The sequence below is a fragment of the Actinia tenebrosa genome, unplaced genomic scaffold, assembly GCF_029948245.1.
Source record: "Actinia tenebrosa isolate PJP-AT-01 unplaced genomic scaffold, QUT_ActTen_1.0 PGA_scaffold12__29_contigs__length_12842862, whole genome shotgun sequence".
Lineage (NCBI taxonomy): Eukaryota > Metazoa > Cnidaria > Anthozoa > Actiniaria > Actiniidae > Actinia > Actinia tenebrosa.
In genome coordinates this window covers 10,060,674-10,074,743 of record NW_028292572.1, presented here as the reverse complement: position 1 = coordinate 10,074,743, position 14,070 = coordinate 10,060,674, and the positions used below count along the sequence as shown (strand labels likewise).

The 14,070-nt window shown below is 45.3% G+C and overlaps 1 protein-coding gene across 1 annotated transcript in view; it reads right to left on the bottom strand.

Moving 5' to 3' along the window:
* The window catches only part of LOC116297054 (uncharacterized), a 30,402-nt gene that overhangs the window by 6,902 nt on the left and 9,430 nt on the right, over positions 1-14,070 (bottom strand). The window contains exons 2-3 of the mRNA XM_089028000.1: positions 1,983-2,019; positions 1,702-1,838 (exon numbers count right to left, since the gene is read on the bottom strand). Coding sequence (XP_088884126.1) covers positions 1,702-1,838; positions 1,983-2,019 — 174 coding nt within the window. The remainder of the gene's footprint in view (positions 1-1,701; positions 1,839-1,982; positions 2,020-14,070) is intronic.

The window sequence follows — 14,070 nt, the reverse complement described above, 5'->3', positions numbered from 1 at the left end:
CCATCTCCGGAATTCGAGAGCTTGGTTTTTTTGGCGGCTCTGGAATATATTTGTACACGACTTTGGGTTCTTGTCTGGCGGCCCAAACAAGCGCTCCAATACCCAAAACGGCGAACAGCACATTCCCAGCTATCTGCCAGTCTATCTTTGTGGATACTTCGTCCACTTCCTTCTCTATTTCTTCCACCTCGCTGTTGTATTCGTCGCAGCCCACCGCATCCATAGCGGCTTGCAACTCTTCGCGAAGTTTCCCTAGATCGCCTAGCAATTCTTCTTTCGTTTTCTGTAGGTCGTCGAGGACAATAGCAAAAGAATCCTGCACCTCTAGGAAATGTTTCTGTAGATCGGTCGTAGGCGGCTTTTCGGGTATTGCAACCTCTACACCATTTTCCTTTTCTATTCTACGTATTTTGGGTATTCCTATCCCGTATTTGCGGGCTACCTTCTGCAGCCCCATACCATTCTTTCGGTCTTCCAAAAGGTTTGCGATCTCCTCTTCGGATAGTATCTTGGGTGTGGCCATATATATCTGTGGACACATGTTTTTTGTGTCTAGACGCCTATGGATCCATAGGGTACCATATGGTAGATACCTGTTTGTCCACAGATATAGCATGTATTTGTACATAGCCACTGGTATAGCTGCATACGTGCTGGGAAAGCAACGGACAATACAAATACTTTTGGAAATCTTGGAAGGCCTCTACCGCGCGCAAAAGACAATACGGGAAGTTCGCCTACCGGGCCACGTGGCGACTTTGTTGCAGCTACCGCGGCGTCGATAGGGGCGGTGGTTTGCAGCCCCTCTTTTGGGACACGGTTGCACATCTTTTTGGACACGGTTGCACATCTTTTGGGAACACGATCGCACATCTCTTGGGAACACGGTTGCACATCTTTTGGGAACACGATCGCACATCTCTTGGGAACACGATCGCACATCTTTTTGGAACGCGGTTGCACATCTTTTTGGATGCGGATTGGCATCTTTTGGGACAGCAATGCACTCTTTTGGGACACAAAAAAAGGTAGTCGAAACATGGTTGTCGAGGCACTGACAATCCATACACTCTTCTAAAGTGCTCCCGGTCGCGTGTCCTTGTTTAAAACAAACAGGTCCTTCCTGCCAGACGCCCGTATTGGATTCCTGCCCTTTTCTATTATCCACTCGCCGTCTAAATACTTTATAAACGTCAACTCCAAATGGTAGTCGCCTTCGGGCATCAAATTGATTATCCTTTCTGCTCTTTCCTCGTCCATCGTCTCGTCTGTATCTCCCTCCATAAATGTCGTGAAGGCAAAGTCGGCGTCTAAGCGGTCCAGCACCTGAGTTCTGAGCTTGCGCACAGTTTTATTTCTAATGCTTTTGATGGTATCCATCTATATATAAAGGATATTTTAACCTCCGTTTGCGGTACCCAACACAGCAGCAGTAAGGACACACCGCGAGGAAACCCCGTAAATCTGCTGTACCCGCGTTCGTAATTCCGCGGGTTAAACCCGCAAATATACGGCATCGATCGCGAGTCCCCCTTACTGCTGCTAGACCTGTCTGAAACATCATTCAAAACTTTAATTTTCACATAAAAACTTCTTAGTCTTCCTATTAGAAAGCTTAGTTTAAGGACATGAGGGCTTCCATATGTTCAGCAATTAAATGAAATATAATTCATTAATAATGCATAAGAAAACAAGTCATACCAGCTGTTGTATTCCTCGCATCCCACAGTTGTACCTTGCCATTATCACATGCCGTCAGAAAGACATTCTCTTGTTCTGGGTGAACACTTAAACCATAGACAGGGTCATCATGGAAATATACACCCAACGTCTCTCCACTAATTAAAAATGGATTACATATTAGAGTGTTTTTAAATAAAAGGTGACAGATACATGTCAGTAATGAAAGTCAGTTTTTATGGACTTTTAAAAACACTCTAACCATATTCATTGTGGTCTTTTCTTTACATAAATATACTTACGTTAATATGTCATGCCTCACTGCTTGATCGTCATTCCCTTCAAATCAATGGCAAAAATGTTTAAAATGAGTTTTGCTCAAGATTGCACACTAATAAATAATTCATTTCTTTATATAACTATACTTAAATGTGTGTGCAGTTTTTTAAAAAATACTATATTTAACGTTGCAAGTTTATTATATTGTATTATATTTACGGAGGGGTACATTTACTAAAGTAGTATAGGGAATGGGGGTTCCAGCGCAATCTCAACACGGGCAAGACCCGTGTCAAAAATCCACCTACGGACAATCCCCACTCCAAGTGTGGTTGGGGGCAACAGCGCAAATATGTTAGTCTATATATGGAGTGCGAAGAATGTAAGAGAACTTTTAAGAAAGAAGCGGATTTGAAAAAGCATTTGAAAATGAAGACGAAGTGTATGAGCAGTTATGATTGTGGATGTGGTAAGAAGTTTGAGACTAAGGTTAAATTGTTTTGGCATTGTCAGGACTGTGAGTACGACTACGACGACTTAAAAAGTGCTTGGTATTAGGTATAAAATATTTCCTATTATATAGATGGAATCCCAAAGCAACTTCAGCACGGTGCCAATACCCGGTAACGGTGAGATTGACGTTAGACAGTTTTGGCGTCAGTCAGAAAGGAAGGTTAAAAGGACTCTCCGAAAAGGTATAGAAGAATTAGGAGCCCTGAAAGCGAGCATAATGGTAGAAGTAAGTTTGTCAAAAGACGAGGTAATGACGACAGCAATGTTGCGATCAAAGTCCTTAGTGATATTAGAATCCACGAATCTGGATAGGTCACTCAGTGAAGCCTTAGAAGCAATAATGGAGTCGCTGTCTAACTACACGAAAGAAGGATCGGGTTGGACAGTAGAGGAGGTTGAAGGAATAGAGATAAGTATAGCCAGGTACGTACCCATACGAGGGGGGAGTTACGTACCGCTACCAACGTGGGTAGAAAGGAAGAAGGCTATTGTAAACGTGAAGAATGAAGACAATCGATGCTTTATGTGGGCAATCAGGTCTGCACTGTATCCAGCAGAGAAGGATCCCTGTAGGACAAGTAAGTATCCCACAGACGATTTAGAGTGGGATGGTGTGGAATTTCCCATGCAGTTGATAGACATCCCCATATTTGAGGAAATAAACGATCTAGCAATTAACGTTTACGGAGTCAGAGAGCAGACGATAGTACCGTTAGTTCTGTCAAAAAGTAAAGGAGAGCGCGTACATTTATTCTACCACGGCGGACACTACTCATGGGTTAAACACATTAGCAGACTATTCTACAGACATACTAAGCACAAAGGCAAAAAGTACTTCTGTGACTGCTGCTTGCTGTCATTTACATCCTTAAATGCCCTAAAGAAACACGATGAGATCTGCCGCGGAGTCGAAGAAGTGGCGCAACGGATCCAGATGCCCACCAACAAAGAGCTTTCATACGCAGACCATCAAAAGCAGATGCAAGTGCCTTACGTGATATATGCAGACTTCGAAGCGTTGATAACTAAGGAAGAGCAGAAACGTGGTGCCACGAATAAGGTAGGATTACACGAGATCTGCTCCTTTGGTTACATAGTAGTCAGATCAGACGGTAAAGCAAACCCTCCTGTGATTTACCGAGGTAAGAACGCAGCTAATGAGTTTCTAGAAGCATTGCGAGAAGAGGAGGGGGAGATTAGAGAACAATTAAGACGTCCAAAGAAGATGGAATTTACCAAAGAGAACCAGGAGGCTTTTAACAAGGCAAAAAAATGCCACATTTGTCAACATACGCTTCTTCAGTTTGGAAGACGAGCCAAGAAAGCGTGGGATGAAGATGGAAAGTATCTAGGAGAAGCTCATTTTAAATGCGGGAAGTATGCTAAGAAAGGTGAGAAGCCGGGAAAGCCCTCCACGCACTGCATTCACTGCCACAAAGCATTTGTTGAGGATTTCTATGTGGATAAGGTTAGGGATCACTGCCACATCACGGGTAAATACAGAGGAGCGGCTCATTGGAAATGCAATATAAACTTCAAAGTAAATCCAGATATGGAGATTCCGGTGTTCTTTCACAACCTCCGCGGTTACGACTCCCATTTGCTACTACAAGGAACAGACGGCTCCGACGTCAAATGCATACCCAACAACAAAGAGCGCTACATGTCCGTAACTGTGGGTAAGCTAAAGTTCTTAGATTCGCAGCAGTTTATGGCGGACTCCTTAGCAAACCTCGTAAAGTATAACACCAACTTTCCCATTTCCAGTCAATACGGCGCGGAAAGGAAAGGAGTCTACCCATACGAATACATGGACTCCTGGGATCGATTCAAAGAACCCCTACCACCCAAAGATCGCTTCTACAGCACCCTAAACGAGTCCGGTATAAAGGATGAGGAGTACCAGCATGCGTTAGACGTGTGGGAAAAGTACTCCTGTGAGAACATGGGTGACTACCACGACATCTACCTAAGGTCTGACGTAGTGCTGCTTGCAGATGTTTTCCAAAGCTTCAGAAAGATGGCTATGGAATATTACGGATTGGATCCCGCTAATTTCTACACGGCTCCTGGGCTCAGCTGGAGTGCTTTGTTAAAGAAGACAAATGCGCAGTTGGATCTCCTAACGGAGTACGACATGTATCGGTTTATGGAAGACGGTATTCGTGGCGGCGTATGCGGACCCAGCCGACGTTACGCCCGCGCAAACAACCCCTTAGTAGAGCACGACCCAGAGAAACCAACCACATACATTTACTACCTGGATGCGAATAACCTTTATGGTTGGGCAATGTCACAGTACCTACCTGTGAGAGACTTCGAATGGGATCCAGTGAAGCCGATAGACTTCTACATGCAGGTAGGAAAGGAGGAAGACAAGGGTTACGTCTTAGAAGTGGATCTGGAGTACCCAGAGCACCTGCACGACGAACACAATGAGTTCCCCTTAGCACCAGAAGCGATAGAGATACCATTTAAGCAGCTAAGTCCGCTGCAAAAGCAAATGTGCCCTGGGTACAAACCGTACAGGAAACTAACTATGAACCTGATGGATAAGAAGAAGTATGTGGTACATTACCGCAACCTGCAGTTCTACGTGCGACACGGAATGCGCGTAGAGAAGATCCACAGAGTCCTAAAATTCACGCAGGAACCCTGGATGCGCCCCTACATTGACTTTAACACGCAAAAGCGTACCGCAGCGAAAAATGACTTCGAGAAAAACCTCTTCAAACTGATGAACAACAGCGTGTTCGGAAAGACAATGGAGAACATCCGCAAGCGCGTAAGCGTAAAAATAGTCAGCACCAAAGAGGAAGCAGAAGCATACGTGTCACAGCCAGGCTTCGTTAGATACGTAGAAATGCTGAACTTCTACGTGATTCACATGAAAAGGGCAAACCTCTTACTAAACAAGCCCGTTTACACAGGCTTTACGGTGCTGGATCTATCGAAGCTGCTTATGTATGAGTTCTACTACGATAAGCTTAAGCCAAAGTACGGAGACCGCTGTCGCCTCCTATACACAGACACCGACTCCCTAATTCTAGAAGTGCAAACGGAAGACGTTTACAAAGACTGCCTCCCCGACATAGACGAGTACGACACCAGCGGTTACCCGAAGGAGCACTTCCTTTACTCTGCGAAGAATAAGAAGGTAATTGGGAAGATGAAAGACGAAATGTTAGGAAAACCCATAGTAGAGTACGTGGGTCTGAAACCAAAGATGTACAGCGTGCTAAAGTTAGACGGCGTAGAAAAGAAAGCTAAAGGCGTAAAAAAGTACGTGGTTAAGAAGGACATTACGCACGAGTCCTACCTCAACGTATTACGAACACGTAAGGAACAGCGGCATAAGATGAACAGCCTGCGCAGCTATGGTCATCAGATACATAACGTCACGCAGGAGAAGGTGTCACTGTCTGCATTTGACGGTAAGCGATGGATGTGTGATGACGGAGTGCATACGATAGCATTCGGACATCACACGATAAGCAGTTCTTCCATGACGAACCCACGTGTGGGGCCATCGTGAAGATAATACAAGATGGGCTGACCCTTCTTAGCTATTACGCTTCGGATCTGGTAAGTTTCCAAAGACCAATTAGGATCCGTAGCTCTTTTGGATCCTCCTTCTAATTCACCCGGTCCGTAGAGATATCGGACTGTGACATTACCTAATTTTTTTTCATGGGGGAAGACCGCCCTTGAACTTCTGACGTAGGACTTGTGTTCCACGTGCTTCTTTTTTATGGCATCCTTGGGTTTTATTCCCGTAGCCCTGGCCGCCTCGTTGTTCAAAGCCGCGACGACCTGGGGGAGCCTCTGAGTCCATTCCCTATTGCGTTTGGAGGGATCTTCCAGCTCTTTCCAATACTGGTACCCAAAGAGACGCTCGGCCAGGGTCTTATTGAATCTTTCGACAATGCTTTGACCCCTGTGGTACTCTGCTTTAGCTCTCCTAATCTTAGTGTCGTGGTCTTTCAGGGTCTTAGTAACCACGCCCATGAACTCCGTCCCCGCATCCACTTGCAGCAGCTTAGGCCATTTCAAGACGCGCTTATAAATCCTACCTAGGGCTTCTGCGACTTCCCCAGAATCCTTGCTGGTTATGGGTTCGGCGTCCTTGTATCTGCTTGCGATATCCACTACGGTCAAAGCGTACCTATAGGTCTTTCTTCTTACCTTGTCGTGTGGTAAGAAAAGCAAATCCGCCTGATGAACTTCATTGGGAGCATTTACGGTAAAGCTGGGCCTGGGAATGTACTTGGGCACGGGAAGATAAACCTGCCAGAGGGTTTGTTTTTTCAACCAGTTCTTAGCCGTTTCTTCTGATACCCTGGCCGCGGTCGCGAGTTTCTTGATAGCTGACGCTCCTCTCCAATAGCCTTCCGGCCCATAGTAAATCCTTTTAAGTTTGTCCTCTACGCGGCCCATTATATGAATTCCAAAACAAGATTGATCTTACGTCCGTTAAAATCCACCGTCTTTCCGTCCACTTTAATGGTGATGTTTATGCTTTCTACCAAATTAGATAAGTCATAGCTCAAAGAAATGGGAGTGTATTCTACTGGGTCAAATGGATTACCTTGAGGCAGAAACTTGGACATAAGAGAAGACTTTTCTCCATTGTTGTAACTATGGACCAAGTCGCAATAGACTTCATAAGAGGATGCGACTTTCCATTTTACGTCATATGTACTGCCGCTATTTATCGTGGTACTAGTAAGGCCCAGGAGTTCTACCAATGAACTGTCCTTCAAATTAGCGCTTCCATTATTTTTCTTAAATGTCATTTCATGGGGTAATCCTGTGGTAAGAGTATATCCATGCTTTGCTAGCTCCTTAGCCAGTGTTATGGGGGTGTAATGGGAATCTGGTATTTTTGGTTTGGTGCCGGAAGTTCCGATGACAAAGCCATTAATTAAATTATACCAAGAATTGTACAAAGAGCAACTAACCAACCGAACCTTACAGGCTTTGATGGGAGGATTCAGATAAGTAGTAAAGTTATTCTTATTGCTTTCCAAAAAGACGATCATATATTACAGAGGACAAGTCCCCTTCTAGTGATCTGAGCGCAGCTCAGAGCAGATACGCCAAAGCCGCGCCTCCTGCCAGCCCTGCGACTCCTACAAATACCAACTCACTATCTTTTTGTTTCTTAGAAGGCTGGTAGTAATTCTTGAACTGAGGCTTTCTTAACCCCGTTAATGCCGCGGGGTGTGCTTGCGCATAAAGTTTGAAGGCGTAGTCTGTGTTTTCAAAGTTCTTGTCTGCCTGCATTTTGTCTTGGTAGTTCTTGTCCAACCAATCCCTGTAAGCTTGTCTTTTTTCATTCCAAGCTGCCACGTCCCGCTGATATTTCTCCAGCGCTAAATCATGCCTTTTCCTTTCTGCGGCTAATTCTCCGCTTTTGTCGCCTCTGACTAATCTATCCAAATACTGACCACCATAATTAGCTCCAGTGAATGCTAAAGCTGCAATAACTCCACCTACGACCACGCTAGCCATATATATTACACCGTAGGGAGGTACTTTTCCTTCCGTAGGTAATCCTTTACCATGATAGCCCCACCTACGGCAGCGGTCATCTTAGCAAAATTAGCGAAGCTCTTGCTTGGGTTTTCAGTAAAGTCTTCTTTGAGCACTTTCTTACCTACCCAACCAATACCCGCAACGATGGAAGTAATAATAGCTGCTTCTTCAACAGTTTTCAACAACGCGGTCGACATTATATTACAAAGCGAGAAGGAAAATCTAGGTCGCCGCGGGTGATAAATTTACTCCATTTCAGGGATTTTGCTTTTTCTAACAGCCGGTTCCACAGGTGCGTGATATGTTGGCGGCACATGTACGGCCTCCCACTTTACTTTTGGCTTCGTAGCCCGCCATTGTAAGTAAAGGCTGCCTGCTGCTATAGCAACTCCTAACGCGCCAATGACGTACCCAGGATTGATGAAGGATTCCTCTTCCTCCACCTTTTCTTCTTTCTTTGCTTTGTTCTTTTTATTCATCTCCGCGAGCTTCTTTCCCGCGGCAACTCTGCCTGCAGATTTAGGCTTGGTAATCTTCTGCTCCTCCTGAGGTTGTTCTTCGGTGCCACTCATCTTATATTAAGGGACTTGAAGGACTTGACAAGTAACTTGATGACGACTTGACAATGACTTGACAACGACTTGACTAAGTACTTGAGAATGACTTAAGGACGACTTGACTAAGTACTTGAGAATGACTTAAGGGCGACTTGACTAAGTACTTGAGGTGACTTGACAACGACTTGACTAGGTACTTGAGGCGGCTTGATCAGGTACCTCAGCAAGTGCTGCCTGAAAGACCTTTTCAACTTCTCTGTCCTTTTTGAAGTCCTTCCAAGATGTTCCGAAGGAACCTAGTACCTCCTTCAGGTCGACGTGCTGAGCTACGTGAAGTGCCGCAGAGGCGACTGCCATTAACTTACCGCACTTTAAAGACAACCACCCGCAGGTTATCTTAAGTTCTTGGGATATGACATAGTCATCTCTTATGTCCTTCTGTAGTTGCTCCACGTCGTCTATAGGCAGTGCAAGTCCAAGCAATTTAGTGGCAAGTCGGATAGCGGAGTCTGCTACGGCGTCCGTGGTCTTACTTGCGAGGGCGGCCTCGTACCTCTTATGGAACTTCTTAACTTCCTCTTCTGACAGCTTATTAACCTGCTCATGGGTAAGTTCCTTGCCTATCATTTCTTTGCACTTCCCAGAAGACACAAGAATGTTAAGTTGTTCCTTGAGGTTACTTTCATCTAGCTGTGTGGGGACTTCATCTAAGAGCTGCTCAATGTCCATATACATTAGGAATCATAGATTCCAACCTCGTACGGAAACCTCAAAGAGAAGATCATTTTGGAATGTTGGTGCGTTTTTAAATGTCGCATGTATTCGTGCAGCTGTTCCTTGCTTATCTCACCGCCGTAGTCGCTTAAGATGGTTTCCAGGTCAGACTTGCTCGGAGTATAAAATACTACGAGAGAGCCTATGTTTTCCCTAAAGGGCTTAGAGACACTGGTAAGCTGCTGCGAGAGCAACCAAACGCTAATGTTGTCATGTCTACCGCTGAAAGCGAGCTTCACTAATTCGGAGGTGCGCCTTTTTACGTCGTCCCCACAGGCAATGTCATCCAGTATGAGTAAAGTCTGTGTATCTTTAGGGAATTGCTTGTGCCAGAACTTCAAATGGCTGGATAACTCGTTAGGATCTAAGATATCTACAAAGAAGTCGTCATCTTTCACTCCTATGCCCGCCCAGGCGCGGTTATTCACGTAGGTGGGGCAAAGTAGCACTATGTAGTCAAAGCGGTATCTAAAGGGTTCTAATAGCTGCTCTACCACGAACTGGGTCTTTCCGCAGCCGGTGGGTCCTACTATCAGGGCATTGCAGGGAATATGGTTCGGATCCATTATATATACAATGGACCCAGTGGACGCAGTAAGAAGGATTGCCGCCGACGCAAAGAATAAAAGAGATACCATAGAAATGCAAAGGGAGGAGATAGGCCGGTTAAAAGAGCGCGTACAGGAATTGTACGATGAAATGTGTAGTCTGAAGCGTGCAGAACGGTTTGGTGCGCTTTTGACAATGGCGGGCTGGGCTAAGGAGTCCATTAAGGACTTCATTCGATATCCCCCATAGATATATGGACTGCATTACATGCGAACTACCTGCTGACTGCATAATCCCTCCCAAAACACCGATACCCAAACCGTGTAAAAAATACACCTGCCGCCACTGTAATAAGGTATTCTCTGAAGAAAACTTCGTTGGACATTGGTGTCCCGCGGATACTAAAGCACAAAGGACTTTAGACGACGCTCGAGAAGAGTAAGAGGTCGCAAAGAAGATCTTACTAAGCCCCGGCAAGAGGAATTAGCATAGGTCTTTCTTTTTATTGTTATTTTGTTAAATGCTGCAAAGAAGATCTTACTAAGCCCCAGCAAGAGGAATTAGCATAGGTCTTTCTTTTTTATTGTTATTTTGTTAAATGCTGCAAAGAGGTCTCAAGCAAGGGCCTATTTTTTATTGTTATTTTGTTAAATCGAAGAATGGTTAACATGATTATCTTTTTGCTGGTTTCAACGATGAGAAAGAATGATACCTCATCTTTTAATGGGGGCTTAACAAAATAACAAGAAATAATAGACCCTATCCTAAAACCCTCTTACAGGGTTTAACAAAATAACAAGAAATAATAGACCCTATCCTAAAACCCTCTTACAGGGTTTAACAATTTAACAATAAAAAATAAGGTATATATAATGAAGTGCGTGCAATGTGATAGAGCTTTTAGTAGCAAGCAGCGACTGCAATACCATCTTTCCAAGAAAGTCTGTCAGAAGACCATCAGCACTGTTTGCGGCGACTGCGGTAAGGAACTGTCCACAGTACAGGCCCTACGATATCACCGCGAGCATAGAGTCTGCCTTAAAGGCCATTGCCGCCGATGCGATGAACCCCTCTTCGAAGAAAACTGGCATAAATACCGTTGCCGACGTTACCACCTCGAAGAAGTCGTCTGTGAAACCCACGGCGATTTAGCAGAGCGATGTTGCCCCCTTGAAACCAGCCGGGCTTTAGTGCTGCGTAAAAAAGAAATAGACCAAGATTTCGTATGCTTTGACGACTACGAAGGAGTAAAATGGGAGAATAGGGAACATTGGGACGGCATCTGCGATAAATGTGGTTGTCAACGCAGCGGTCAACATATTTGGTGTTGCCTGTACGAAGGTCCCAAGCCTTTAGACCATTACCTTGCAATACGAAAAGAATGGTCTAATATATGATGTTACCTTACATCGCAGCGTTCACAGGAGGAGCCTTGATTACGATATCGATCGATTTCATGTCGGAAAAAATGAGGTCCGACGTAGCAGACCAATACCTAGAAGCCCATGAGGACGACTAATCACACAATGGATTAGCCTCCGCCTTTCTTTCAACGTCGAACTTCCATCGACCGTTGACTTTACCATAGCTACGTATGTGGGTGTACTCTTCGCCTTGCAGTACGTACCGTACGCAGTCAGGAGCCCATAAACTGTACTCTTGGCTGCCGTCTAAGAGGACCAACCTTAAACGGTTAATGTCCTCGAAGACGACGTAATTTTTTATTTTGTATGAAATGCCTTGTATTAATTCGCGCCAGTGAGTTTGTTCAAGAATCATTATATCTATGAAATATCTTTTGGTGCGTTCGTAAGTTCTCCTGCGACTTGAAAGCCTTAACGCAGCCAGGACAAGGTATGCGAATGCCGTCGACGTAACGGTCGATTTCCCTGCAGATCAGATCGTAATCGTTGCTTACCATCGTTAAGTATCCATTCATTTCATATTGCGTCAATACCGCTTTTTGTTTGTCGGACAATACGCCGTTACCCTTTGGCGTCTTCAGTTCCAGACAGAACCCATTGTATTTCTTATGGGAGTCAAGAACTAAGATGTCGGGTTGGCCTGCCTGGTAGCCCTTTTGCCAGCACTTTATCCTTTTACTGCTGGTATCTTGCAATTCCCCGAGTCCAGGTGCTAATATCAGCGTAGGGTAAAACCGGCGCATGTAATCTACGACTTTCTTATGTAAGTCGAACTCATCCTCGATCTTGAAGGTCAACTTATTTGGACCATCCAGAGAGTACTTTCCTGTCTTCCTTAACGTAGGTAGGACATCCTCGAAGACCCAATCTTGAAATGCCTCTGCTGTCGGTAGCTTGGAGCTAAATATTAACTGATACAAACCAGATTCCGTCACGTACAGGGATTGTGGGTGTGAACCAGAAGGGAGGCGATTCACCTCTATTCTAAATTCGCTAAGCCTCTTCTTATGCTTATCCCGCACGTGGACTTTAATAGCATCTTTGGTGTCTGCGTAACCCAATGCCTTTGCTACCTCCTTTGCTTTAAAGTACAGCTTATCGCCTTGCACTATGCATTGCAGTTTAGTTTCGTTGTTTTCGAATACGCGGAGCATATTATACGTAAGGGATATATATTTTTTTTTTTATCCTTTCGCGAGCCTAGTAGGCAACGCTCTTTAGCTGATTCATTTCTACACTCAGTTGCGCGTCTGAGACTACGAAGATATACGCGTTGATCTTAGTAGTGTCGCTGGCATGTTTGGTGCGCTTGATCTCCAACGTAATGCCGTCCTGGGTATTTACCAGCCGCAATCCCTGTCCATGTAGGTCTTCGTCGTTCGTCGTGCGCATGTCGATCCACAGCGCGTACTTATCCTTAAAGAATTTCTTTGGGTCAATTTGGTCGCCAAACTTACGTGCGACTTCCCGGTACATATCCGCGGGCTTTATCCCTTGTGAGTAAACCTTATTAGGCACTCCGTTGATGCTAACACCTACGTTGGTAATGTTAGGATTAAAGAACGCCTCGGAGTCACGCAATCCTGCCGTGTATGTCTTTGCGAACAGCAACATTATCCCTGTAAGGCTGCGCCTGGGAAGGTTAATGCTTTGGTTGATGACCTCTTCGACGTTATTTGTAAAGCTGAACGTCTTGTACATCACGACGTGATCGTAAAGGAAAGCCTTCCCGGAGCTGTATTCCATACCGGCGCTACGTGCTAAGTCTTCGCTGTATACCGTTTCATACTGCAGCTCTAAGTTAGTGACGGAGTATGGGTGGACGGCTGAGGAACTTACGTCCTTTCCCTGTAGGATGTTCGTAGTGTCTGCTAGGGTTACTTCGAACTGTAGTTCGCTTAGCTGCCTTGGGTAGTATGCGCCGTGGTTCGTGATAACTTCGAAATCTAATGGAACGACATATTTAGTGCTATAAGCCGTCTTTATTTCGTCTTCTCCTGAGGCGCTGTCGGTTGCGCTTCTTACCTTGCGTATGGCTTCGCTGGCGATTCCCTGCTCTATCCTTTGCGCGCGGTCAAAGGCTGTCAACCATAAGTCTTTGTACGTGGTGTACAGATCGTACCTGTTTAAGTCCAGCAAGGATTCCCCGGCGAACTTTACGCGCATCTTTGAGACGATGTTCCTGCCTGCGTTATTGACGACGTAACGCGCGTCTACAGTGCTTGGTTGTATTGCTAGGTCAAACCTTAGCGCCAGGGTGCCAGGAACTAAGACTAGGTTATCCGTTAGGCGGGGCACGCCTACGTACAGGGTTTCCCCTGGCTTAGCGCTGCTGGGGGTAAAGGTGACACGGTGAAAGGTGCGTTCTGCTTTCAGTCCGCCAACCTGCTTAGGTAATACGTTGGGGTTTAACTTTAAGCTTATCATATATAATGGAAGTAGAAGGAACGGATTTTGACCCCACCACCGAAGAAGGTCAAGTCGATATTAACGACGAAGAATACGACGCATGGACTAAAGGCGCGGAAACCGACCCCCTAATCTACGATATGGCTCTAGAAAACAAGTATGGTAATAGATTGGAAAAGCTTCAAGGCCGCCTTGAATCGCATGTGGCAATCGAAAAACCACGGCAGCCCCGTCCCTGAGTACTTGGAGCTTCAAAACATAGAGCCGCTGAGGCAAGCCGCGCGGGGAAAACTGTAGATCTGGTGGTGCATTACGCGGAATTTGTTCTTTAAGGACTTGCGTAATCT